This window comes from Colletotrichum jinshuiense, chromosome 6, assembly GCF_051148585.1.
Source record: "Colletotrichum jinshuiense chromosome 6, complete sequence".
Lineage (NCBI taxonomy): Eukaryota > Fungi > Ascomycota > Sordariomycetes > Glomerellales > Glomerellaceae > Colletotrichum > Colletotrichum jinshuiense.
Genome location: NC_139313.1, coordinates 1,468,375 through 1,490,792, shown reverse-complemented (window position 1 = coordinate 1,490,792; position 22,418 = coordinate 1,468,375). Strand labels below are relative to the sequence as shown.

At 56.9% G+C, this 22,418-nt stretch overlaps 7 protein-coding genes across 7 annotated transcripts; 2 read left to right on the top strand and 5 right to left on the bottom strand.

The window, feature by feature from the left end:
* Positions 1 to 982: 982 nt before the first annotated feature.
* EsH8_VI_000378 (salt tolerance down-regulator-domain-containing protein) lies at positions 983 to 4,615 on the bottom strand (the record flags this gene model as incomplete). Its single annotated transcript, XM_083271631.1, has 3 exons — positions 983 to 3,091; positions 3,161 to 3,420; positions 3,472 to 4,615. The coding sequence occupies 3 exons, from the start codon at positions 4,613 to 4,615 to the stop codon at positions 983 to 985; spliced, it is 3,513 nt and encodes a 1,170-aa protein (XP_083126805.1).
* Positions 4,616 to 10,968: 6,353 nt separating this feature from the next.
* Positions 10,969 to 11,971, top strand: EsH8_VI_000377 (P-loop containing nucleoside triphosphate hydrolase protein; the record flags this gene model as incomplete). Its single annotated transcript, XM_083271630.1, has 4 exons — positions 10,969 to 11,003; positions 11,200 to 11,278; positions 11,425 to 11,616; positions 11,681 to 11,971. The coding sequence occupies 4 exons, from the start codon at positions 10,969 to 10,971 to the stop codon at positions 11,969 to 11,971; spliced, it is 597 nt and encodes a 198-aa protein (XP_083126804.1).
* An 828-nt stretch (positions 11,972 to 12,799) lies between these two features.
* Positions 12,800 to 13,312, bottom strand: EsH8_VI_000376 (mitochondrial 54S ribosomal protein mL40; the record flags this gene model as incomplete). Its single annotated transcript, XM_083271629.1, has 1 exon — positions 12,800 to 13,312. One exon carries the CDS (start codon positions 13,310 to 13,312, stop codon positions 12,800 to 12,802), a length of 513 nt encoding a protein of 170 aa, XP_083126803.1.
* Positions 13,313 to 15,809: 2,497 nt separating this feature from the next.
* EsH8_VI_000375 (DUF3632 domain-containing protein) lies at positions 15,810 to 16,907 on the top strand (the record flags this gene model as incomplete). The annotated part of the gene is made up of 2 exons (XM_083271628.1): positions 15,810 to 16,193; positions 16,248 to 16,907. 2 exons carry the CDS (start codon positions 15,810 to 15,812, stop codon positions 16,905 to 16,907), a joined length of 1,044 nt encoding a protein of 347 aa, XP_083126802.1.
* Positions 16,908 to 18,636: 1,729 nt separating this feature from the next.
* On the bottom strand, positions 18,637 to 19,214 carry EsH8_VI_000374 (uncharacterized protein; the record flags this gene model as incomplete). Its single annotated transcript, XM_083271627.1, has 2 exons — positions 18,637 to 18,668; positions 18,752 to 19,214. The coding sequence occupies 2 exons, from the start codon at positions 19,212 to 19,214 to the stop codon at positions 18,637 to 18,639; spliced, it is 495 nt and encodes a 164-aa protein (XP_083126801.1).
* Positions 19,215 to 20,530: 1,316 nt separating this feature from the next.
* On the bottom strand, positions 20,531 to 21,220 carry EsH8_VI_000373 (translation machinery-associated protein 20; the record flags this gene model as incomplete). Its single annotated transcript, XM_083271626.1, has 2 exons — positions 20,531 to 21,098; positions 21,207 to 21,220. 2 exons carry the CDS (start codon positions 21,218 to 21,220, stop codon positions 20,531 to 20,533), a joined length of 582 nt encoding a protein of 193 aa, XP_083126800.1.
* A 427-nt stretch (positions 21,221 to 21,647) lies between these two features.
* On the bottom strand, positions 21,648 to 21,956 carry EsH8_VI_000372 (uncharacterized protein; the record flags this gene model as incomplete). Its single annotated transcript, XM_083271625.1, has 2 exons — positions 21,648 to 21,785; positions 21,846 to 21,956. 2 exons carry the CDS (start codon positions 21,954 to 21,956, stop codon positions 21,648 to 21,650), a joined length of 249 nt encoding a protein of 82 aa, XP_083126799.1.
* Positions 21,957 to 22,418: the final 462 nt, after the last annotated feature.

Sequence of the window (22,418 nt, the reverse complement as noted above, 5' to 3'; positions counted from 1 at the left end):
CTCCCTCTGGAAGAGAAGGACGGTGCTAGCTTACGGGTCGAACCCGCAACCTTGAGATTGAAGAGTCTCACGCTCTACCGATTGAGCTGGCCGGGCCGAGCGGCCTTTTTTTGCCTCTTCAATATCCTTGGCCGGACGGATGCCGGCGATGCCGGCCGGGACGGTTCATGTGCCCTCCGTCGAAAGGGGAGTGAGTGGCCCTGCTGTCGAGGTTCTCCCCCTCCCCTCCCCTCCACTACTACCCTATCCCCCCACCCGCCCCCCGTGTTGCTTCGGATTGGGAGACGGGGTTTTGTTTTGTTTTTGTGTGGGCGAGGGAAAGTGGGCATCCGGAACGGGGCAGCCTCAATTCACTTGCGCCTGTTGCGGGGCTGTCAGGGTTATTGAGGGGTGGTACGTTTGTTTGTATTAGTATGCTTTGTTGATTTCGTGTGGAGAGAGGGGAGAGAGATGGGAGACAGGGCAAAGGAGAAAGGGAGAAAGAGAGAGCATTATTGCATGATCTGTGGGATGGCAGCCCCCATGCGCAGATGTCTTTGTGGCAGGGGCGTCATTGTGATGCTTCGGGCCTGTAGTATCGCTCCCATGTCTGTTCACGTGCGGAGGATCACATGTTGCAGAAAAAACGCAGGTAGTCTCTATTAGCCAGAACACAGGCGACGACGCCTAGCGACTGGAGCTGGCCAGAATGGCTGCCCCTGTATGGCAATTGCCTGGCAACCCATGACCCGATTACGGAGTTTCAAAAGTCCTACAACGACTCTTCCAAGGGAAAAGAATATCGTTTCCCAAGTCTTTCCACTCAAGATGTACCCATCGTCCGCTCCTCCTTCTCCTCGCCGACGTACCCCGGGCCCTTGGTGACCTTGTTGGAGCGGCCCGTCCGCATGGCTCGGAACATCCCACGAAAGAGCCCCTCAGACGCCATACCGAGGCTCTCGGCCGGGGATACCGACCTCGAACCCTCGCTGGATGGACACTCCTACTGCCCCCTAGCCAGGAATGCCGCTGCGCCGCTGCCGATGATGGGGCTTCCGATCTCGCCTGGTGCGCCCACCGCTCTGTGGTGAGGCTGCGACATGTCGCTGAACTCGGGCACCCACCTGACGGAGTGTTTGCCGGGCCCGCTCGTGTCTCGTCGAATCTCAAAAGTGCCCCCGCCGTTGTGTGCGTTGCCTTCCGTTTCGGCGAGATCTAACAAGTCATCCTCCGAGATGACCTCCATCCTGCTGAGCTGGTCCACCTCCGCCTTGATGGCTGCTAGGTCGATAAACGATTCCGACGTCTCACTGTTGCGGGCTTGCAACTCTTTGCAAGCGCGGCACAGCATCAGACGAACCGTCACCGAGCGAGGGTTTCCAGCCGTGCGGATCTGGCCCAACGAGGGCATCGGCGGCATCATGGGGCTACCCCAGGTAGGATTTCCCAGTCCCGGAGGTGGGGCGAAGGGCATCGGCGACGGTCCCCATACGTTGTTATGCATGTTGTGGAATCCGCCGTCCATGCCGAACGGGATGTTGGGGAACGCCGGCCGCGGGGCCTGGTTGCGCTGCCTGGCCGCATTGATTGCCGCAGTGATTGGGTCCTCGGCATCGTCCAGCAGCGCGCTGCTGCCAAGATGCTGGTTTGCAAACTCGTCTGGCTGGTCATTTCGCTGTCCATGGACAACGCTACCTGGGCGTCGGATAGGCGCTGGCCTCCCAATCGGTTGCGCCTGGGCCGGCGACGAAGCCGAGTCAAAGCTGCCCGAGGCCTGTCTCGAGTGTGTCGCTGGCCCAGGTGCCATGCTGTGCATCGGATCGCCCATGGGCTGTCCAAATCCAGGGGGCGGAGGTGGTATGAAGCCACGTCCGGCCGGCCCATTGAGACCGGGCGGGCCGGGCATCATACCCGGTGGAGGTCTTCCGAAGCCGGGGATGCCGGGCGGACCAAAGATGGGATCATGCATGCGATTTGCCAGTCCCGGAGGCGGTACGGAGAATCCAGGCGGGGGCATGCTCATCGGCATGCCAAAGGGACCCGGCTGCATCGGCCCCTTGATGCTTGACGGCGATACCGACTGAGGATGTGGCAACAGGTTTGTGGCTGCCATGCTGCTTTTCCTCGATCCGATCGGCGCTGGGCTCGTGTGGCCGGGGGTCGCGGGGTGTGGCGATGGGTTTTGGCTGGCAGTAGAGCCAGAATGTGAAGCTTGGGATCCGGGCACGCTGGTTTCGTGTGACTGGGACGCATGCTTCGGGCGAATCGGTGTTGGGGCCTTTGGGAGGACCGGCGTCGCAACGGGTATCTTCGGGGATGCGTATGATGCTGGGTTCGATGGATGCGTCGGAATCGGTACTGGGTGTTGCGATAGTCGTCGGCCCTGTGGGTTAGGGATGGGAATAGGGGCGGCCGCAATCGTGGCAGCTTTTTGCGCAGCCTTTTCCTCTTGCTTGAACCGCTCCTTGCTCTCCTTATCCGCCTTGGCATCTCGCTCAGCCTTGGCTTTGGCCTCCTTGTCGCGTTTGGCTTGCTCCTGCTTCTCTTTCCGCTCGCGGATCTCTCTCTCCTTCTGTTCTCGGGTCTCCTTCTCACGTAACCGAGCCTCTTCCTTGAGCTTCTGTGCCTTCTCCTTGGCCTCTCGGGCTTTGCGTTCCTGCTCTGCGCGCTTTTCTTGCTGCTCTTGGAGGCGTCTTTGCCGTTCGGCCTCTTTGCGAAGGCGTTCCTCCTCCTCGAGGCGTTTCTGCTCTTCCTTCTTCCGGCGCTTCTCCTCGGCCCTTTGCCTTTGCTCCTCTACCTTTCTTCGCTGCTCCTCGAGTCGGGCAGCCTCCTCTGCTGCCTTGTCGGCCTCCTTCCGCGCTTTCTCCTCCGCTTGCATCTGCTTCTTCAGTGCAGCCTTGTCCTTGCGCTTCTGGTTCTCCTTGGCCTTCTTGGCTTTTCGCTGGGCGTCTTGCCGATTCTCCTCCTCGAGTTCCTCGATGAGCTGCTGCTGGCGTTGTTTGGCGACCATATCCCGGTATGCCGTCAGGACTCGTTGCTCGAACATGCGAGCGGCAAAAATCTGAAACATGCGACGACCCTCCTCCATGCGCTGTTCCTCGGTCATCGTGTCCTGATGATGACAACAATAATGCTCAGTATTCGAGTGTTTATGGTCATATGTGTATTGAGAGGAGCTCACTTCTTCATCCTCGTATTCCTCTTCTTGGCTGTCATCATAGTCTTCATCCTCCTCCTCGTCTTCGTCGTCATAGTCGTCTTCGGGAGGAGGATGGCTATGATTCGAGTAAGAGCCGTTGGCGGGATGACCGTAGCTGCGAGAGAAGTGCTCCTTGGCGTCCTCTTCTCGAGCCATGCGACGCTCGGCGAGCTGCTCCATCATTTCGATAAAGCGCTTGCCGTCGTTTTTGAGGAGGTCATCCGCAACGGTGAGTATGCCGCCTAAGTCCATGTTACCATATCTGCAGAGTAGAGAGTCTAGAAGCTTCATACCCTTGACTTGCAGGCTGTTCCCAAACGTCAAGAAGTCCGCCACATCTCGATCGTGAGGGTGAGCATCCTCCGGAGGTTCGTCTTCTTCGCTGTACTCCTCTTCTTCTTCTTCTTCGTCGTCGTCGTCGTCGTCTTCCTCTTCCTCCTCCTCGAGCTCGTCCTCATCGTCGCTATACTCCTCTTCGGGCTCCTCCTCCTCGTCATCGTCGCCGACGTGTTCCACTATGCGGCCGCGTGACGGTGGTTGCCCCGAGTAGCTTGACGGAAGTCGTGAAGGTCGTAGGGGAAATTCGCGCGGGGGAGCGAGCATGTGAGGCCCTTCCCCGTTGTGCGCAAACGACTCGAGTTCTTCGTAGTAGGCGTCGTACAGTCCCTCTAGCTCTTCCTCGATGGCCGTACGCTTTCGGCCGCAGACGGTGCAGCTGCATGTGTGCTTCTGCTGCTCCTTCATCTTCTTAAGCACGGCGTCCTTTTCGACCTTGACCAGCGACTTGCGCTCATCCTCGCCGAGCCCGAGCCAAAACTCCTTGATGCGTTCCCGCTCCTCTTGCGAGCTGGTGTTCCAGATCTTATCCTTGGAAATGCCAGGCCCACGGGGGGCCAATGGCGAGTGGGAGTGCGGGACGTTGTCGAACTGGGTGTTGGCCAGGTGCGGGTTCTTTGCGTTCTTCTTCTTCTTCTTCTTGGACTTCTTGGACTTGGCCGAGGCGGCGCCGTTCGCGGTGGGATAGTCATCGAGGGAATGGTGGTCTTCGACGTCGTCATCGCTGAGATCCTGGTCCGCGTCATCTTGGGGAGCTTGAGGGTGCGAGGCAGGTGCGCCCGGTGCGGGACTTGGGCGTCCGTTCGGCGGTTGGTCGGCGGCCTGCTCGGCGGCAGCTTTCGCGGCAGCCTTTGCTCGCCGCTTCTGCTTTTTGCGATTCACCATGGGCGCCGGTGCGTCGCCAGCGTCCGTCCCGGTCGTTTGCACGCTCGGCGCCTTCGCCGACGAGGTTGGGGTGGAGGGCAGCGAGGGCTCTGTGGAGGGGGGGCCCTTTGGTACGGTGATGATCTTTGAGCCGTCCTTGTTCGTGTATCGAGCCGTGGGCTTCGTACTGGGGGACGCGGGCGTCTGAGATGCCGGCTGGCGGTGGTTGGCCGGCATGTCGATTCTCTGCTACGAAGCAACGAGCGTCGATGTCATAGAGAGGGAGGGTTGGGAGGGGTGAAGGATGGGGAGGGAGAGCTCGGTTCGGCGGTTGATCGGGACTCGCGTTGGATTGATGATGCGTAAAGCTATGGTGAGATGCGTGAGCAAAAAAGCGGTGCCCCTCTTTCGCAAGGAAGTGGTTGAGTCGGGCGGGCGTTTGTGGGTGCGCTCGCGAAAATGGCAGGCGGGATGCAGCGCGCTGGGCGGGCTGAGGTGGTGATGAGGCAGGACTCACAGGTGGAGGCGAATATTATTCGAGATGGGGCCGGGGCAGCCACTCGCCAAGGGACAGCAAAAGCACAGCACGGCACAGCACAGACGACCACTAGTATCTGTCTGTACTCTGTATCCGTCCTGGGCACGACGCACAATGTCGCAGGCGCAAGACTGGTGGCGGGCCGACAATGGATATACGGTCGATATTCAAGACGGGGGGGTTTATTCTCTGGCCTGTCCAGTCCTGTCCTTCACCGAAGAGGGAGGTCGGGTTAGGTGTGTCGTCGCAGCGTCTAGAGGGAGAGGGCCTGGGATGCACAAGTCACTCGTGGGCGCGGTTACATGGGAGTTGTACATGGGGCCACTGGGCGAATAGGCGAAATGCCAGCAGAGCAGGCCTGCAAGTTTGGGGGACATGGACCCGTCAATCAGATTTCGAGGCTGCGATTGTGGTGCGGCCCACGTGACTGACTGCCTGCCCGATGGTCCTGGTGATGTGACCACCGAAGCTGACAATACTGTAGGCATACTTGGCTGGGTGCCGCGAGGGAGCGCGAGCCCCGCTGCGGCCTGTGTGCTGCCCGTGCCTGGAATCTCCCCTTTCTGCCTGAGGGCTGGGGCTGAAGTTGTCAGGCATCAACCAGCCCGCTTTGGGTAGTCAGCAAGCTGACCTAATCAATCAATCCCTTGGCCTGTGCGGGGATGCGAAATTGAAAATGAGAACCCGGAAAGTTATTCCATGATTAGATCGGGCACATCGGGCCCGGTCCTGTCCATTTCCGTCCCGTCCTCCAAACATTGGCAAGTTTGCTGGTTCGTGACCCTCTGTCATCCCATCACTCGCGCCTAGGTTCAGCCCTCCCCCCTCCCGTCTCTTCGCAATGCTGCTGCATTGTTGTTTTTGTCGCGGCCTCACAAACCCCCAGCGGCATTATACAAGGTGTTCGTGGCCGTATCTGTCTGCCACATAATCCGGTTCCCCGACACGGCTTTTATTTTAGTCAATGCTGCTGCCCAAGACTAACCGTGATCAACTGATACAACCAGGCCGCCTTCTGGCCTGATCCTTCGCACATACCTGTGATTGAATCACGACTCGTCTCAACGCACTGTCAAGAAAGAAAGAAAGAAGGAAAACCCCCACCAAACCGTTCGCCCTTTTGCCACTTAGTCAGGCTTAGCGTTTTGGAAACATTTGTCGCAGTTCGGTGTGACACTCTGGCAAGGTACCTCCTGTGTTACACCTCAGCTCGCACAATGTTTCGATGCTTTTCCAACGACTTGATTCGCTTCTCGCCCAAGAGGCGTCGAGGGTACAGCATGCCAAGCCAAACAGCACATCATTTTTTTGCTTGGGCGAGAATGACCAACACCAGCCACTGGCAGGCATGATTTTCAAGTTTGTCGTTTGTCTTGTTTGCACGGGTACCCGTTCGTCCGTCGTTCCCGAGCCCACCGGCGGCGACTATAGCGACAATGTTGAGCGGAGGTTCTGGAGGACATCCCACCCGTCCCGAACCAACCCGCATTTCAGCCTCCAGGGCCGGAACCGCGCGGCCACCGACTGCTGCCGGTTAGCCAATCCAGGAGAGGCTTCCCCGGTCCCGGTCGGTCACCCTGCGTTTCTTGGGCGTACACTCACTTGCAGCCAAGCAGCCAAGTGGCCATAGCCAAGTAACCACGCAGCCACGCAGCCACGCACTCTCCCAAGCTTCCTACCTAGTGTAGACTCATGGAGGTGTCCTACGTGCACCTTTCAGCTCTTCCCAACAAGCCCCACTGATCAACAGCACAACCCCGGCTAGGCCATGGCACGGTCGACTAGCGTTTGTCCAGCACTGCTGTGGCCCCTCCGAGTTTGTGGCCTGTCCGGCGCTGGACTCGGCTACCCATACCGGAGCGTGTCTCCTGCAGACGGAACCCGAAGGTTAATAGTTTCCCGGCAGGAAACAGACCATTGGAGGCACGTCATCGTGAGGACCAGCTGTGAAGCGAGGCCTTGGCAAAATCCCTGACGTTGTGGCTTTTTAGTTGGTCGATCAAATTCGGCGACTCTGCACGTATCGGACTGGCGTGACCGGCAGATCCTGGGCGGGAGCGCATCCTAATTTTGCGGACAAAAAATGCCACGCCCGTTCTTGGGCAGCAGCGAACCAGGAACGCTTCTGTTGGTGCGGGTCTTGGGTCTGTATGGCAGCCATCACCGAGACTGTATACGCAAGGCAGGCCGGTCTCGGGTTCGTCCATGGCCCGAGTGAAGCTTCCGCAGAGCAAACGCAAACTACAATCGGGATAAATGCCCGCAGGTTGCCAAGGGGTTAGCTAGGTGAATGAAGGCTACGTTTGTTTGGCTGTGCCAGGGAATATCAACACAGCCTCGGCCAGCAACGGTGAGGCGGGCCATCAAGGCCCACCGCGGGATAAAGGCCCACTGCCATGATCGTATTATTGTATTAAAGGCATGCTACACAGTGCCCGGCCTGTTTGGTTGAGATGTGATGCGACAAGGAGAAAGAAAAGGGGGAGTCTGGTAACGTTGTTTTTCAGTGCTGGGCATGGGTAGATGGACACCAGATACAAGCGTCGTATCTTGCAGGATCCCAAGGGGCTTTATCAGAATCCAGCAATACCCCCTAGGGCCAAGAGACCGCATGTGGTCAGATCATGTCACCTCAGCAGACTTGCGGCGGCGGCTTGATCAAAAAGTCCCAGCGGTTTGGCCTCAGATCTGGCTGGGTTGGATCTGGTGGTGCCAGGGTGCGTGTCGGGCCTGTAACCAATTCCGCTAGCACCAAGTCAGACGGCCAATGCCGCTGGCTAAGGATTGTGTAACCAAGCGGCGGCCATCTGTTTACTTTGGCGCAGATGATTGGTAGGCAGCCGCCTTGGTTCGCGGACAAGTCTTCAATCTGGAGCGACGTATTCGCAGGCCTATCGTAGGCCTGTTGCTAGCACTTCGAACCTGGCCAGAGCAGGGGGGATGATGACATGATGCCGGGTAGCTGCAGACTCCTCCAGTCCGAAGTGCCGCGCGCGGGACAGCATAACACAGCACAGCCCCACGTATGGTGCAAAAGGTCGCACAGACGGGAGGCACAGCGCAGCGGGTGTGGGTGGGCGCACAGAAGATAGGCAGAGATGGTTGGTAGGTGGACGTGCCCTCTGGTGCTGGTGCTGGCGCTGCGGTCCCTACTTGCTGCAGCGAGCGCAACGGGGTGTTGGTGGCTTTCCCAAGCCTCGAAACCAACACTCCAGGGACCAGATGGCGCATGGCGCTAATTTCTCTAGGGCTGGCGGTTGACGGTTGGGGTGCGGGATAGGACTTTTTCGGGGAATAGGCCGGTGGCGGCGGTGTTGAGAGAGGGGGAGGGGGAGGGGGGGGGATGAAACCAACGGTTGTGGTGCATCGAATGCCGTGAAGGCATCCGAAGTTGGTGTTGTTTCTCAAACGTAGAGGTACGTAAGACATGATGTATATGGTTATGTTTATCGTCAAGCAACAGATTTGACGACAGGCGACGATTGCCTTTGGAAGAGACTCGGGGTAGAGTTGAGGGGAGGGCCTTTCGGGGGGCAAAGGCCAGGGTTCATCCCTTCACGTCGATGTGGCTGAAGGGCGGGAGGGACAGCAAACAGCAGGTGAGTCGGCATGCGGTCCGCCGCATGAACAGACAATTCAAACAAGGTTAGAAGTTTTTTTACTTTGTTTTTTACGCTAAATCGCAGGCTCGGCCGCTGGATCCCGGAACCCTTTGTCACGATTTTGTGTTTCTGCCGGCCGGCCGACGACAAGGCAAGACATGTGTGTCTGTGTACCTTATTTTAGAAGTGGGCGCGGCCTAAAGGGAGGAGGAGTCTCTTGCGATGACGGACACTTTGGGACCCCCCCCCCTTTGAGCTACCACCAACCAGCCTCTCATGCTCTCCTTCTCTCTCTATCTATCCATCTATCTCTCTCACGACTCATGGCACTGACGATAACGTCCAATGCTTTGCTTTGGGACCTGGCCGTCCCTGTCTATTATAAGGAGCCAAGAGAGAGAGAGAGGCACGGAATCTGAGGTGTTCGTATCCAAGTCGGCATGGCTTGCGACTGGCCGGCAGCAGACTTGGAACCTTTGTAATGCTCTGCATACGCATCACTTCAGCCAGCCTCCAGCAGGACCCCATCGGTCTCATGGATCCCGGAAGGTCATCGACAATCTAACAACATGACGGCGGCGGGGGAGTGCCATGGCTGGTGGAGGCCCCCATAGGTAGGACCGTGGGTCCCCGGCTGGCTCGTACATAGTGTAGTACGTAGGTCGGTGCTTTTGGCATGAACCCCCTGGCTCCCCTTGCCATTTTGCCATGTTGACTCTGACATCGGTGTTGCCGGTGTCGGCAATGATGATGGTGATGGGTGGTGGTGATGGTGATGGTGTTGTTGCTGCTCGGAGGAACTTTTGAAGGCTTGGGAATGCGGTCACTCGCTGGGTGACTGATCGAGTGGCTCCAAGACTCAGAGTTTGGTTGAGGTCGTCCTGGAAGCTTACCTTGGATGGTACCATGCCGCCGTGCATGCTTACCTAGTCCTAGGGTCCTAGGCTAGCAGGCAGGGAGTGAATGGGGTGGACTGGGCCGGACGGGCCACAAATCCACAAGCGACACATTGTAAGAGGGGAGAGTTGCAGGGAACAACTGCCATGCCATGTAGGTAGTATCTGCTGTGCCACAACAAGCACCGCTCGGTCATTTGCTGGGCAGGGCCGTTTACCAGAGGTAACCTTACCACGCACTCGCCTACCATCTCACCGGAATCCAACCCCGATGTCGTTCTGCCAGTGAGCTGCCGCCCCGGCCCTGCCCAGCCTAGAGTCGAGACGAGAGCATACAAAAAAAAAAAAAAGTGTACATGTCGGCCGCTGCCAAATCACACAGCGCACTACCACACAGCACAGCACGCTATTCGTCCTGCCTCCGCCTACCCGCACGTACCGGGGTCCTACTTAGTAGCCCAACTCCCTCCCTCGTCCATCCCCAGGCCCATTCGTCCGTCGCTGTGTGTTTCCCTACGCTACCTACATACAATTGATACGCCCAACGTGCATCGCCTTGCCTAAACAAAACAAAAGATCTCATCTCTCGCCCCCCTCGGCCCGCCCGCCTGCGTGCTATTCCATTCCAAACTGCACTCGCTACACCACCCGCCGCCGCTCTTGACCGGCAAGTCTCCAGATCGGTCAGATCATTCAATTGAAGGCCGGTGAAGTCTGTTGCAAGGGTGGGAAGGCCTTGCCCGCCTGTACCGCGTCACCCGGGTTCCCTGGACTGCTCCAGGTCCAGGTCCAGCTTCCAGGCCCGACTCCAACTCCTCTTGCTCCTCCGACTCCAGCTCCAGCTCCAGCTCGCTCCAGCTTCTGCTCCGCGACTGCTCCAGTCCCTTTCTTCAACGCGCGACTACCCCGAGCGTTTTCTTCAGCTCGTATTCCTCCCAAGTCCAACACCTCACCTCACTTACCTCATACCTCCCGTCTCTTTCCCCCCAAAACTCAACGACGCCCTCTTCTTCCTCCTTCTCCATTCTCCTCCTGCCTTTCGTCTCCCCGTCTCTTTCTCGCCTCCCCTTTAAATCCTCCCCTCTCCCCCTTGACCTTGTTCCAATCTTCCAATCCCATCCGCATACTTCTCTTCTTCCGACATATCCGCCATTGTCCTTTTCGCATTTTCCTTTTTTTTTTATCAGTCCCACCGGAGAAGAAGAAACAATCCCACACACCCACCACCTCAAATTCAAACATTGCCTACACCCAGCAGCAGTCGCTTCGCCGCCGCCGCCGCCGCCGCTTTTGCCGCAGCCCCCGATACGACTCTACCACCGACGTACCGCATACGAAACCCACCGACCCCAGCATCGACTCCTCCGTCGCTTGCCCGTCGCGCGGACCAGCCGTATTTTTCTGGGTTGCGATTCTTCGTCGCTCCGTCACTATCTCCTGGCTCGACTTTTAGTAAAACAGCTGCCCAGACGGTCCAGTCTGTCCTTCAATTGACGCTCGGGTCGAGACAATTCCCCCACAACGCTTCTGCCTAGTCCACCCTAAATCGCAGCCATGGCAGCAGCAACCCCCCAGAACGTCATTCGAAGGTACAGCCATTGTCCAATTCCTGCCGATCCCCATCCCAGTTGTCTTCCCTGACCGATAGCCCCTCTCCCCTTCTCGACCGCGGGCCCTCGTTCATGATGCCTCTCTACCTTCAGACCGGACAATCCCGTTTTATCTGCTGTTGTTCCGTTATTCGGTTTTCAAGTAGCTTTGTTTTTGCTGACCAACCTTGTCTAGGAAACTTGTCATTATTGGTGACGGTGCTTGCGGGAAGACGAGTTTGCTCAGCGTCTTCACCCTTGGATATTTTCCCACAGTAAGTCCAGCCCTGCGCCTCCGTGTGTGGCCTGACCTCGAATCTTCATTTTGCTAACAAAAGGCCCTCTACAGCATTACGTTAGTGCCGATGCCTCGCTCCCCCGCCCCTTCGAACTGCGGCTTCTAACGGACCATGACCTCTAGATCCCTACCGTCTTCGAGAACTATGTGACGGATTGTAGAGTAGACGGCAAGTCGGTTCAGTTGGCGCTATGGGATACCGCAGGGCAAGAGGACTACGAACGACTACGCCCCCTGGCATACTCCAAAGCCCACGTAATCCTCGTCGGCTTCTCCATCGACACGCCCGATTCTCTGGATAACGTCAAGCACAAGGTTCGTTCTAGTGGGCTTGGGTTCTTGGCGCCAATATTGGTCTGATTCTGACGAATTACAACAGTGGATAGAGGAGGTGACCCGACTCTGCCCGGGCGTGCCCATCATCCTCGTCGGTCTGAAGAAGGATCTCCGCGAAGACCCCGTCGCTATCGAGGAAATGCGCAAGAAGTCGCTGCGCTTCGTCACCCCCCAGGAAGGTGATGCCGCTGCTCGTGAAGTTGGCGCCAGAAAATACCTCGAGTGCTCCAGTCTCAGCGGCGAAGGCGTGGACGATGTCTTTGAGGCCGCCACGCGCGCCGCCCTGTTGACCTTTGAGAAGGGCGAGGGAGGCGGCTGCTGCGTCATCCTCTGAGCCATGCAACATAATCGTTTGGAATTCAACCGGCCGCGAGTGCGGGCACGGCACAGCAAACAGACGGACGGGGCCTCGACCAGTTCTGCGGGAGGATGGCGTTTGACCACGGCATCACGAGATCGCCGGCCACCACCAATGCGAATCACGCCGATCCAAGCCAATGCTGGAAAAAGCCGGCTGTCCACAAACGGACATGCCGTCAGCCAGGATGCGCAAAATGGATCGAAAGCGAATCGATTTGAAGGACGCTCCCAGAAGGCTCGCCGGGCCACCATCTTACATTGATCGAATCATACGACTCGAAAACTTTTAATGCTCTTTTTTATCTTATTTTTTATTTTTAGTCTCCTCTCAGCGGCACCGGAACGAGCGGGAAAAGCGCGGGATCCAGCGAACGTCTTTGTGAAAATGAGGGGACTGCCCTTCTTCCATTGTCTGTATTAATAGGACAGCACAACATAGAACGATCCGAAAGTTCGAAGCTAGGCAGATGGCACTGGAGTTTGGGGGGATCACATACGTCTCCCCCTCGAAAGGGAGACGGCAGTCACTTTCACGCAGTAGCAATTGAAAAAAAGGCTTCATAATGCTTCAAACTTTGGAATTGCTTTTTGACCCTTTCTCTCCTGCATTGTACAACGGCCATGCTACACAGTATGCTACAGTAGAATGACACGAAACGTGTCAAGGTTGGTGGTGGTACATGGGAGACGAGCGGCCTCGATGTCTAGATCTCTATACATCGCTCTCGGCGCCTCCCTGCTCTGCTGACTCCTTGGTATCCCGAAACGAAACCTTGCGCTCTCCATCCGTCCATCCATCCCTCTACCGCTTCCACTCGTGGTTCCACGCCTGCCGGGCAGGGCTCTCGGTCTGGTAGCGGGCGTACTCGATGGGGACGGCGCCGGCGCCGTAGACGCCCTTCTTCTCCTGGGCGACGCGGTACAGCCAGCCCTCCTCCCTGGTTCCGGGGCCCGAGGTCTTGCGGAGCTCCTCGTTGGCGTTGAACATGCTCTGCTGGAGGCGGTAGAGCTCCTTCTCGCGCTCCTCGCGCTGCTGGCGCTGGAGGAGGAGCCAGGCGCGGTGGATGGTCCAGTGGCGGAGGTGGCGGTTGCGGGCCATGCGGAGGGGCGGCGGCGCCTGGGCGAAGAGCTGCTGGCGGATGTTTGCGACGCGGGCGGCGTACTCGGGGGTCCCGCCCGAGCCCGAGGTCGCCTTGCGGGCGGCGGGGGCTGGTGTTGTCGAGAAGGGACGGGCGGCGGCGGGCATTGCAGGGGCGGTTGCGGTCTTGAGGGCGGCGGGCCTCAGGGCGCCGCGGAGGGGTGCGAAGGATGCCATTTCGGGTTTGCTTGTATCTGGGCTTGCCTGCTGAAGGTTCGTGGGGGTTACTTGCGCGGCCGGTTCGGCGGTGTCGTCGGGTCGGGCGTTGGGCGGGTTTCCCAATCGCGCGGTCTGGACGCTGCTGCTGTCGTGCGCGCCTCGTCCGGTACGGGGGGGACTTGGACAGGCCCGGTTTTGCGAACGGTTTCGGCGGATGGAATTGGCCGGTGTAGGGAGCGCGTAGAGGTCGGGCGGGCGCGGATTGGCTTTTGGTCCTTCGGCCGGCGGGGGGTGTGTGGACGGACGAGGTGATGGCTTCAGACGGAGTTTTGGGGGGGATAGGGCGATTCGAAGGGTTCCGAAATTTTGGAATAGGATTGAATTTGGGCCGACGAAAGGTGGAGGATGGGTTTATCCGGCCCGCCTCGGGGTTGGGTGTGTGGGAGCACTGTCCACCTTTGATGCTGGGGGAGCTTGCTGGACACCAACACCCCTGCAGGGACGGGGGGGCCTTGCGGAAGCTCAGCTTGGTTCGGGCTCATGATCGAACCATCTCACTTCCACCACTTCTCCTCCACCCACCCTGTCATGGGAATGATGATGATGATGATGATGAGATTTTGGGACTTTCAGTGTCCATGAGCACGCCATCTCTGTACACTGACACGCTGTGTATTCCTCCTGCTCGAATACCGGGTCCCTCGTCTTGAGGCCCCAGTCGCGGCGAAGTGCAGCTGCGCGATGTCCATCCGCCCGGTGTAACCCAGTGTTCTCTCCGAGGTCGAGACGTCCACGACGGGCGAGGGCGCCTGTTTCTGTGGCAGGCTTTCGGCGTGGAAAGCGGTCACTGCATGCGTGGGAGACCGACCATGCCGATTCTCGGACGACGGGATGGCTGCGTGGGCTGCAAGTGCGGCTGCGGGCTGTGTGAGTTTGAGCATGTTCCTTACCTCGCTGTTCCCGGGGAAGGGGGCGTATGTCTACGTTGGACCAGAGGGGGCTCCCAGAGGTTCCTTTGTCGTTCTCTCGGGGTGTCCAGGAAGCTTCGCTGGGGTAGAAGGGCGCAGGGCCGTGGTCGCGATGAGGGAGTCCTCCTTGGCCTGTGTCGGGTCTCCGTGTGTGATCTTGGAGCGGACCATGGACTTTCGCCGGAATTCTATGATGAAGCCTACGAGTTTCGCTCGCTCGCTGGGCGCGGGCCACGCCGAGGGGTGCCTGAACAACTGCGCACTCCTTTGCTGTTCCCTAGGAGGCTTTCCGTATGACCCCGAGATGGTAGACATCGAGATATTGGTTCCATATTCTGTGCAGAGCGGCTTGTCCCGGGGGGTTGTTGACTAGATCCGGGGTGTCCTAGTAAGAACGTGATGAATCACGGGCTGTTCCATGGTATTCCGCGAGTGGTCGAGCTGGTCCACTACTTTACTTCGTCGATTCCCTCTTTTCTTTTCCATAATTTCTTCCTGGGTGCAAACGGGGGATACATGGTTACATCGACATAGGTGGTCAGCCTGGAGATGGCTTCAACGTCCATCCCCGTCGGCACGAAGAGTTGAGTTTATTCGTGGGGTGGGACCGACGGTTGCTCTCCACTCAGACATGCTGGCTTGGTGTCTTTTTGAGTGCAGGCCAAGTTGGTAGTTCAACTGCCATATTCATCTGCCACGCTGCGACTGGTTGAGTCCAACAGCCAGGACAACTTGGGTTGAACAACAATAATAGCATGGGTTGGCTCAAGGTGTACTACCCGACCCGCAAAGTATTCTGTAAGGCAAGCAGTTTGCCCGCTTTATACACAAATGCTAGGTACTCAGTGGCATTCCAAGGCCCCTCAAGACCCGCTATTGCCACTGTGGATTGCCTCACTTCAACGGCCCAACAGCGCCAGCACCTGCAACTTACAAGTTGGATCAACTCAGGCCACGGAAGTTGCATGCGCACAGGTTGATAACCCAGCTGCACCGCGCTTGCCTTCCCGTCGCTAGTGCGGAAGCCAGGAAGGTGAGCGCGGCGGGGCACCGTGCTCCCAGGCCACATGCCAAACGCCTTTGTCGGCTGAGTCCGGCTCGCTCGCCCGCTGGTTCCAGACGGGATGCCGTGCCGATGGCAACACTAGTACAGACCAGGCCGCGCACTGCCCGAAAAGTTGCCGACCGGTGGAGGAAATTCCTTGGTTCTAGTCATGCAGCGGTCGTGCTGTCCGATTAAACCCGTTTGCCTGACTGTTGCCCCCGCATATCCACCGGCCCCGGAGAGATGTCGCGTGTGTGTGTCTTGGGGGTTTGGAGGGGCAGCTTAGTGACGTCTTCCTTGCCTTCTCCCCATGCAAACGCAAAGTAGCTTTCCTGAGAGTTAATGCTTCTCTCCCGACCGAGACCGTCGTGTTTGGTTTTATTTCATCTCTTTTTTCCCCTCTATGATGGGCTTGAGACGGCACAGCTTGCATTCATACATGTGACAGTGTCCTGCAAAGGGTAACAAAGGATAAGCGGACATCTCGACGACTTCCCGAGCAATGTCCTTCAGGTTCGACGCGGACGTCGGCCGTCCCCAGAGTTATGAGGAGCACATAGTCGATATAACGGGCGGGAATATGCCAGTCGTCAAATGGAGGCACACGCCAGACGAGACGGACTTTGATGACGGCGCCGCGTTTGGCATCATCCGCGGCGCGATCCTCGAGCAGAACAATGACCCGCAGCGGCTCCGCAGGGTCGCCGTCGAGCTTGCGGCCCTGCTTCCTTCCTACCGCCCCTCCGACGCCGTCCTGACCTCGGTGTGGAATCTGTTCGTGTCCTTGGCGCAGCAGACGCCGTCGGGCAACATCGCAATGCTCGACTTGGTAGTCATCCTCGACCAACTCTCGTCGTCGCCGAAGACGACAGCAACAGTGACGGTGGTGAGTCTGAGACCATTGTCTCGCGCGCTTCAGAATGGTTACTAAACTTTACAGGACGGTTTTGACCAGTTGAGTCGTCTCCATGGCCTGAACCGGAGCATCGTGGATGGCATGGCGTGTAAGTCTTCAATCACCACCCCCTTGCACAACCCGGAAATCGGGGGCAGAGGGGGGTCCACCCGGCCCAGTCTGAGTCCTGACATGAGATCGCAAAAAGCCCCATACCGACCCTCGGCGAGGACAGACACGCTGACCCGCTGGATCAACCTCAACGCCTTCGCCGCCCTCCTCTGGTCCTACAACCTCATCGACGGCCGCGACTTCGCGATCCAGCAGCTCCGCTCCGCCTTCGAGGACCGCCGCTCCGCGGACGCGGGCGACAGGGGCGGCGCCGACGCGCGGCTCATGGCGGCCGCGCAGTGGGCGATCCACTCGTGCCAGCGGCTGTACCACCTGTCCGTGACCTCGGAGGCGGCGTCGCCCGCGGAGGCGCGCGTGCACGCCGCCAAGGGCGGCGAGAAGGCCGACGAGCGGTGGAGGCCCGGGGCGAGGTTCAAGGGGCGCGCGGGGTTCTCGTTCAGGCGGTGGGAGTTTTGGCAGCAGGGCTTCGAGGAGGCGCACGAGTTCGGCGGCGGCGGCGTCGAGGCCAAGGTCGAGGCCGGGGCGGCGGCGGGCATGATGGAGAAGGTCCTCTATGCCGGGTTCGAGGTCTAGGTGCGGGCGGGGCGGGCCACGGGCCTGGGTGTGGCGAGGATAGAAAGCTAGGGAAACGACAGCGTCGAGGGGCTGTTTCTGCGGATTAGAGTATACACGAATCAGTTCGGGGAAGCAATGCCAACTATTTGCAAGGCCTGTTATATTTTGCCTACCTCGAGGTAGTTTTGTCAATTAACATGCCCGGCACCTCAGTTCGCCCAGGTCTCCCTGTCTTCCCACGACACACACCAAATATATTATGGGATTGGAGAACAAAATGTGCTGGAGAACACATGCTGAAAGACGCAAGGCTGACTCAGAGATTGAGACGTAACAAGCCAAAACGCCTTGGAGAATAGGAAAGCTTTGTTCATATGGGATCTGGGACAATAAAGAGTCGATGTGAAAATGGAGAGCCACATAGTTTAGGGGTTAGCTGGGCATAAATTAGTATCCGCTCAATGAACGCAACTCAGACCGCGTACGTAAATTCTTATCAGAGTTAAGCAATGTTTCTCATAAATATTATGCTTCTTCAGCCAGAAGACCAAATTGTAAATGGTCCTCGCACATAGGACACTACACAGCTTCCATCCTATGTGTCGAGTCCATATCAAGCCCCTCGCCGACAATGGCAATGCCCAGGTGTAAAAACAGTGCGCCTGTGACATCCTGTATCTTGCTCGTTGTAAAAGCCATTCTCATACCCTGCCACCAAACAGTGAGGCTGTCCGACACCTGCCGAAGCTGCAAAGATTCCTCAAGCTCTAGAAGATTGCTTGTCTTTTCGTCCTGATTAAGCTGAAATAATTCTTCAATAGTGATATTCCTGCCCCATTTAAACAACTGCAGACAGTATCCTTGAAAAAAGTAGATATGTAGCGTGTTGGTGACCGGGTTCTGTCTCAACACCAAACAGAAACCGTTTACGGTTCTCCGGCGCAAGGCGGCAGACCTGATGGCAAAAGCAGCCTCTAAACCAGCAGTTTTGATAGACGGCAACCATACAAGGGACGAACCAACAATACTTTCGACTTCGCAGTCTGCCAAGTACCCGTCAGCTGTGGGGCCATTCGTAATAAACCTCCTTTCGGTTCCTGTGACGTGGAGGTCGTGATACATCAGACCACAGTTGTTGTTTAATAATGCAAGTTTGCTGGAAATGAAAAAAGTCACCCTCTGGAAGTGACGTGCATAATTTGGGTCGCCAACCATTACTTCCATCTCGACCGGAAAGCCAGCGTATGCGCGAGCGAACTGAAGCTTCTCGTCGTGGGTTCTCCTCAGTATGATAGTTGGCGTTTTTGTTCGGCGGCGGCCGTCTTCATCCGCCGTACAAGGATGGTCGAATGGAAGAAAAAAGATATTATCAATGTGTCCACCAACACAAAAGAGCAAATCGTCCAGTAACGTGCTCCTTTCGGATGAGCCCTCCAAGACTTTGGCGGCGGGGACTAGGTTCGCCACCATTCGAAGCCCTTTATTCGTCATTTCGAAAGGCTCATCTAGTGGGTATAACAGCTTCTGCCCTATGTTCGAATTCGCAAACTCGCTGGGGTTGACGGCAAATGGGCAGCGATAGGAGAAGTGATTCGGTTCCGGACTTTGCCACAAAAAGATGGAAACATCATCCGAGGTTCGTATGATTTCTTCCTGTAACCGTTGGAATGCCCTCTCCCCCTCACCGTATATCAACGGCATGCTGACCCCGAAAATTCCCAGCATACAATATGCCACGTCCTCAATTCTAGTCGTTGTACGATGGGCAGCCCAACGCATCTTTTCAGCAACCGGTATTTTCCCCCTGTGGAAAGAAAGAGCCAAAGTGCTTATTGACGTGAGCTTCTCCAGCTCAGTTTTACTTTCAGACCTGCACCCGAACCTCTCCCACGAGGCCGAGTAGAACACGACCTCACTTGGTGCAATCAGCTCTTGCAGAGTCCAGCCGCGCGTGAACCAACGGTTCTTATTGGTGACTTGCGACATTCTGTCGCCATGAAAGTCTTCCAGATAGGCGAGGCATACTCCTGCCTGGCGATACCAGGCGTACATGGAGTTGATGGACTCCGAGAGCTCGGCGCTGCTGGTCTTGTTGATGCAGCATGTGTCAACCCACGTGTAGTCGTACCACATGTCGCGGCTGACTTTTGCGCAGGCGCGTATCTTTTGGTACCCCCTAGAACTTTTAACTTTGTGTGTAGGGTTCAGCATGTCGTGATAAGACACCTCCTCGCTGCCCCACGTATGCGAAAGAATCGTGTAGGGTGGTACGGCATTGTCAGGAAAGACATGCAGCTCAAGATCCAGGGTGCTAATGAGACGCATGACGGCAGCCGTGACCTGAAGTTAAAATTCTTCGTGGTTTCTGCCTCAACAACGGGGAAGAAATAGGGCGTTGATACCTGAGGCGCGTAGATGAAGAAGGACAAGGAAATCGCCATTCATCATGTATGGGTTGAAAACGACAGCAATCGACCGATGCCTGTTGGGGAAAGAAACACAACTCACAAGAAGCTCGAAACACTTGTGTTTCGACGTCGTCCTGTGGGGGGAGGGGAGGCGCAGCAAGCATTGGAAATTCTCGGTGAATGTCCTGCCCAATGGGCACCAAACGCTCAACATGAAATCATGCACTGGCTGCATATGCATGCACTTGATGGTCGGGGAGAACGCCCGTCCATAGCCAAGGAATTGGATGTAGAAGAGGAGAGGAGAGAAGGCTGGGTTGGTGTTGGCTACTCGCCAAGTTTAATAGTACCGAATTTGATGTTCTTTTGCCATGTTGCTATGAGGCGACATATATGAACATTGTGATTGTTGGCAATATCAACTACGTCCACCGACCGCAAAGGGTTGCCGCTCCCTCTTGTTAGTATGCTGGCGTGATTGTAACTCCTACAGGACATGACTTGAGTCTCTCGTGGGAATGAATATGGGGATAGTTCTGCAAGTCGTTGGCTGGAATTGACAACAAGATTCAGAACCCAGAACATCAGCATCACATAGGAGCCATTTAACGACTGCTGTCGACGAGAACATCACCAGGATGACTGTTGGATCTACTGTACTATGGACTTTCGGAAAAGCCATGGGGTCTTCCCTAACCATCTTCCAGTCAGTTTCTATCATTATCCATTCTGCTTGGTAGTTTAATATCATTCCATCCGGAGGAGACTTTGCGTCAGTACGGGAACCGCCCTTGCCTAATCAGCACAAGGCTCGTCGTGGATAATCCTCTCGAAGGCGATAGTTAGGAAACCATTACCGCATCATGCATGTTACGTGGGTGCTGGTAATAGCTGGACGCCTTAATGGGGTCTGTTCCCTTTGCAGATGCAAATCGCATGGTCGAGCAGGGCCGTAGCACCGAGACGCAAGTTCAAGTTCGACACGGCCGATATTCGTTTTTGACAGAAAAGAATTTTCAGATTAAAAGAAGGCAAAAGTTGGGTTGATTCCCGGATCAGAGGTTTCAGAGTTTAGAAGGTGTTCCTTGGTGTGGCTCGCGCGAAATTGCAGGCGACCCGGTTGCTGCCTTATTCGCAGGGTTCGTCTGCGAGATTTGTTTCTCCTGCCCAGACGCTTCAAATTTCTTTCCATTCCCGTGTTCTCATAATACGCCCGCAATCCTTTTTGTTTATTTAGTCTCCGAGTCTCCAGAGGCCGTCACCGAGGAAGTGCGCCTCCTCCACCACGGGCCCCTTGCCCTTGTCCTTGACCTCCTTCGTGCCCGCGACCAGGATGCCTACGGCACAGGCCTCGGTCTTGCCCTCGGCCATGATGATGACGGGCTCGCCCTTCGCCAGCTCCCTGCTCCAGTGCCCCTCCTCGTCTACGCCCTCGTCGCCGTCTCTCGGTTCCGGCAGCCGGCCGCCGGGGCTCGTCAGGCCAGGCGCCATGAGGGTGGCGCCGGAAAGCACGAAGCGGATCGCGCCGCGGTCGATCTGGATGGTGGGGAAGGCCTGGGGGAAGCGGTGGACGAGCTTCAGGTGCGGCATCAGGATGGCGCTGTCCTGCTGGTAGAAGAGGGGCTGCTGCTCGCAGACGTAGAGGGAGCAGCGGTCGGGCAGCTTCATCTGCTCCAGCGAGGCCTTCTTGGGCATGACCTCATCGATGAAGGGGTTCAGGAGCGGGAAGGTCGTCAGCAGCGACTGGCGGAGGTTGCGCTGGACCGACGACTTGAGCTTTTGTTTCGGCGCCGAGGTGATGCTGGACGGAGGAGGGGTAAACGGTTAGCTTTTGTTTGACGGGTTTCCTATGGGGGCGTGACATTGGGGGCGCTGGGGGCACGCGCACTGGTCGGGTGTTGCGGCTTACTCTTTCTTGAACATTTTGGCGGTATTTTGATCGACGTCTCTAGGGGTATCACAGAAGGTTGGGCGTCGGGAGGTTCGTCGCGTCTGTCGGTCGTGGTTTGGGTTGGTGGTTGATGGTGGGGGTATGTCTCAAGAGCGAACATCGCAGAGGAAAATTGCCCCGCAATTGGGCGGGCGGGGCAAACCAGACATGCAGTTATGGAGGGGCAGCGATTCTATGGGGCTTTTCGCGAGGGGTTTGGCCGGGCGCATCACGTCACTCGAAACTGGATAGGCATCGTCACACATGACCTTCAACAACATATGGAAAGAGTTAAATGTTGTATTCTTTGAAAAGTTTCACAGCTGTACAGTCATGCAAATCTATCGTATCCCGTGGTCGCGTAGCTGTCATGCTCCGAATGAACGCTCAGAGCTTGGGCAAGTGTCGTCATGTGCCGGCTTAACCGTGCTGGACGTGAGAAACGGTGCCATCCTCCTTGACGTGAACGTTCAGTCTGTCGGGCTTAAAGTCCTTGGTGACCATCATGCCCGGCTCAATGACACGGGTCTCCTTGGGGAGGTCCCTCTTGCAAAATGTCTATCGAGGTAGCCACGGTTAGAGAGTTGGCGGCAAGGGAGCAAAGGGGCTGTGACTTACGGTCTCGTTCGACTCCTCCTCATGAAGCTTCTTACCGACGAGCTTGTTGGACCACTCCTCGGTCTTATCACCAGAGGAGTTGTTGTTGATGCCGGGAATGACGAGAGGCATGGTGACTGAAGATGGTGGGATATGGGGTCTAGTGGCGTTGCGTTTTGGCTTGTTGCAGTTGGGTATTAAGAGGTTTGTGGAGTTGATGGGTCAGGATGAGAGATCGATGGCGGCAGTTGGAGGTTTAATACAAAACCTGAGCGATGGGATGCACCAGAAAGGAAGGTTGGAAGAGGTGTTGCAAGGTTGGAGGTCCGGGAACTGAGTGATGACGTCGTAATCGTGTGGGGGCGGGGGATGTTTCTGGTAGATTCAGGGACCGAGCCGGCCCCTCGTCCGACGCAAAGCGAGGACGGGACGGTCTGGAGCGAAGTACGTCAAACCTAGTTCTAGAGCCTCATGACAACATTGTTTATTACCAAGCTAAGGCCCTGATGGCTTTTACGACAACAGTGTATCATCTGGACTAGCAGAGGACATGCGTGCTCTAGGTAGGTATGATGTATGTTGCGAGACTTTGGC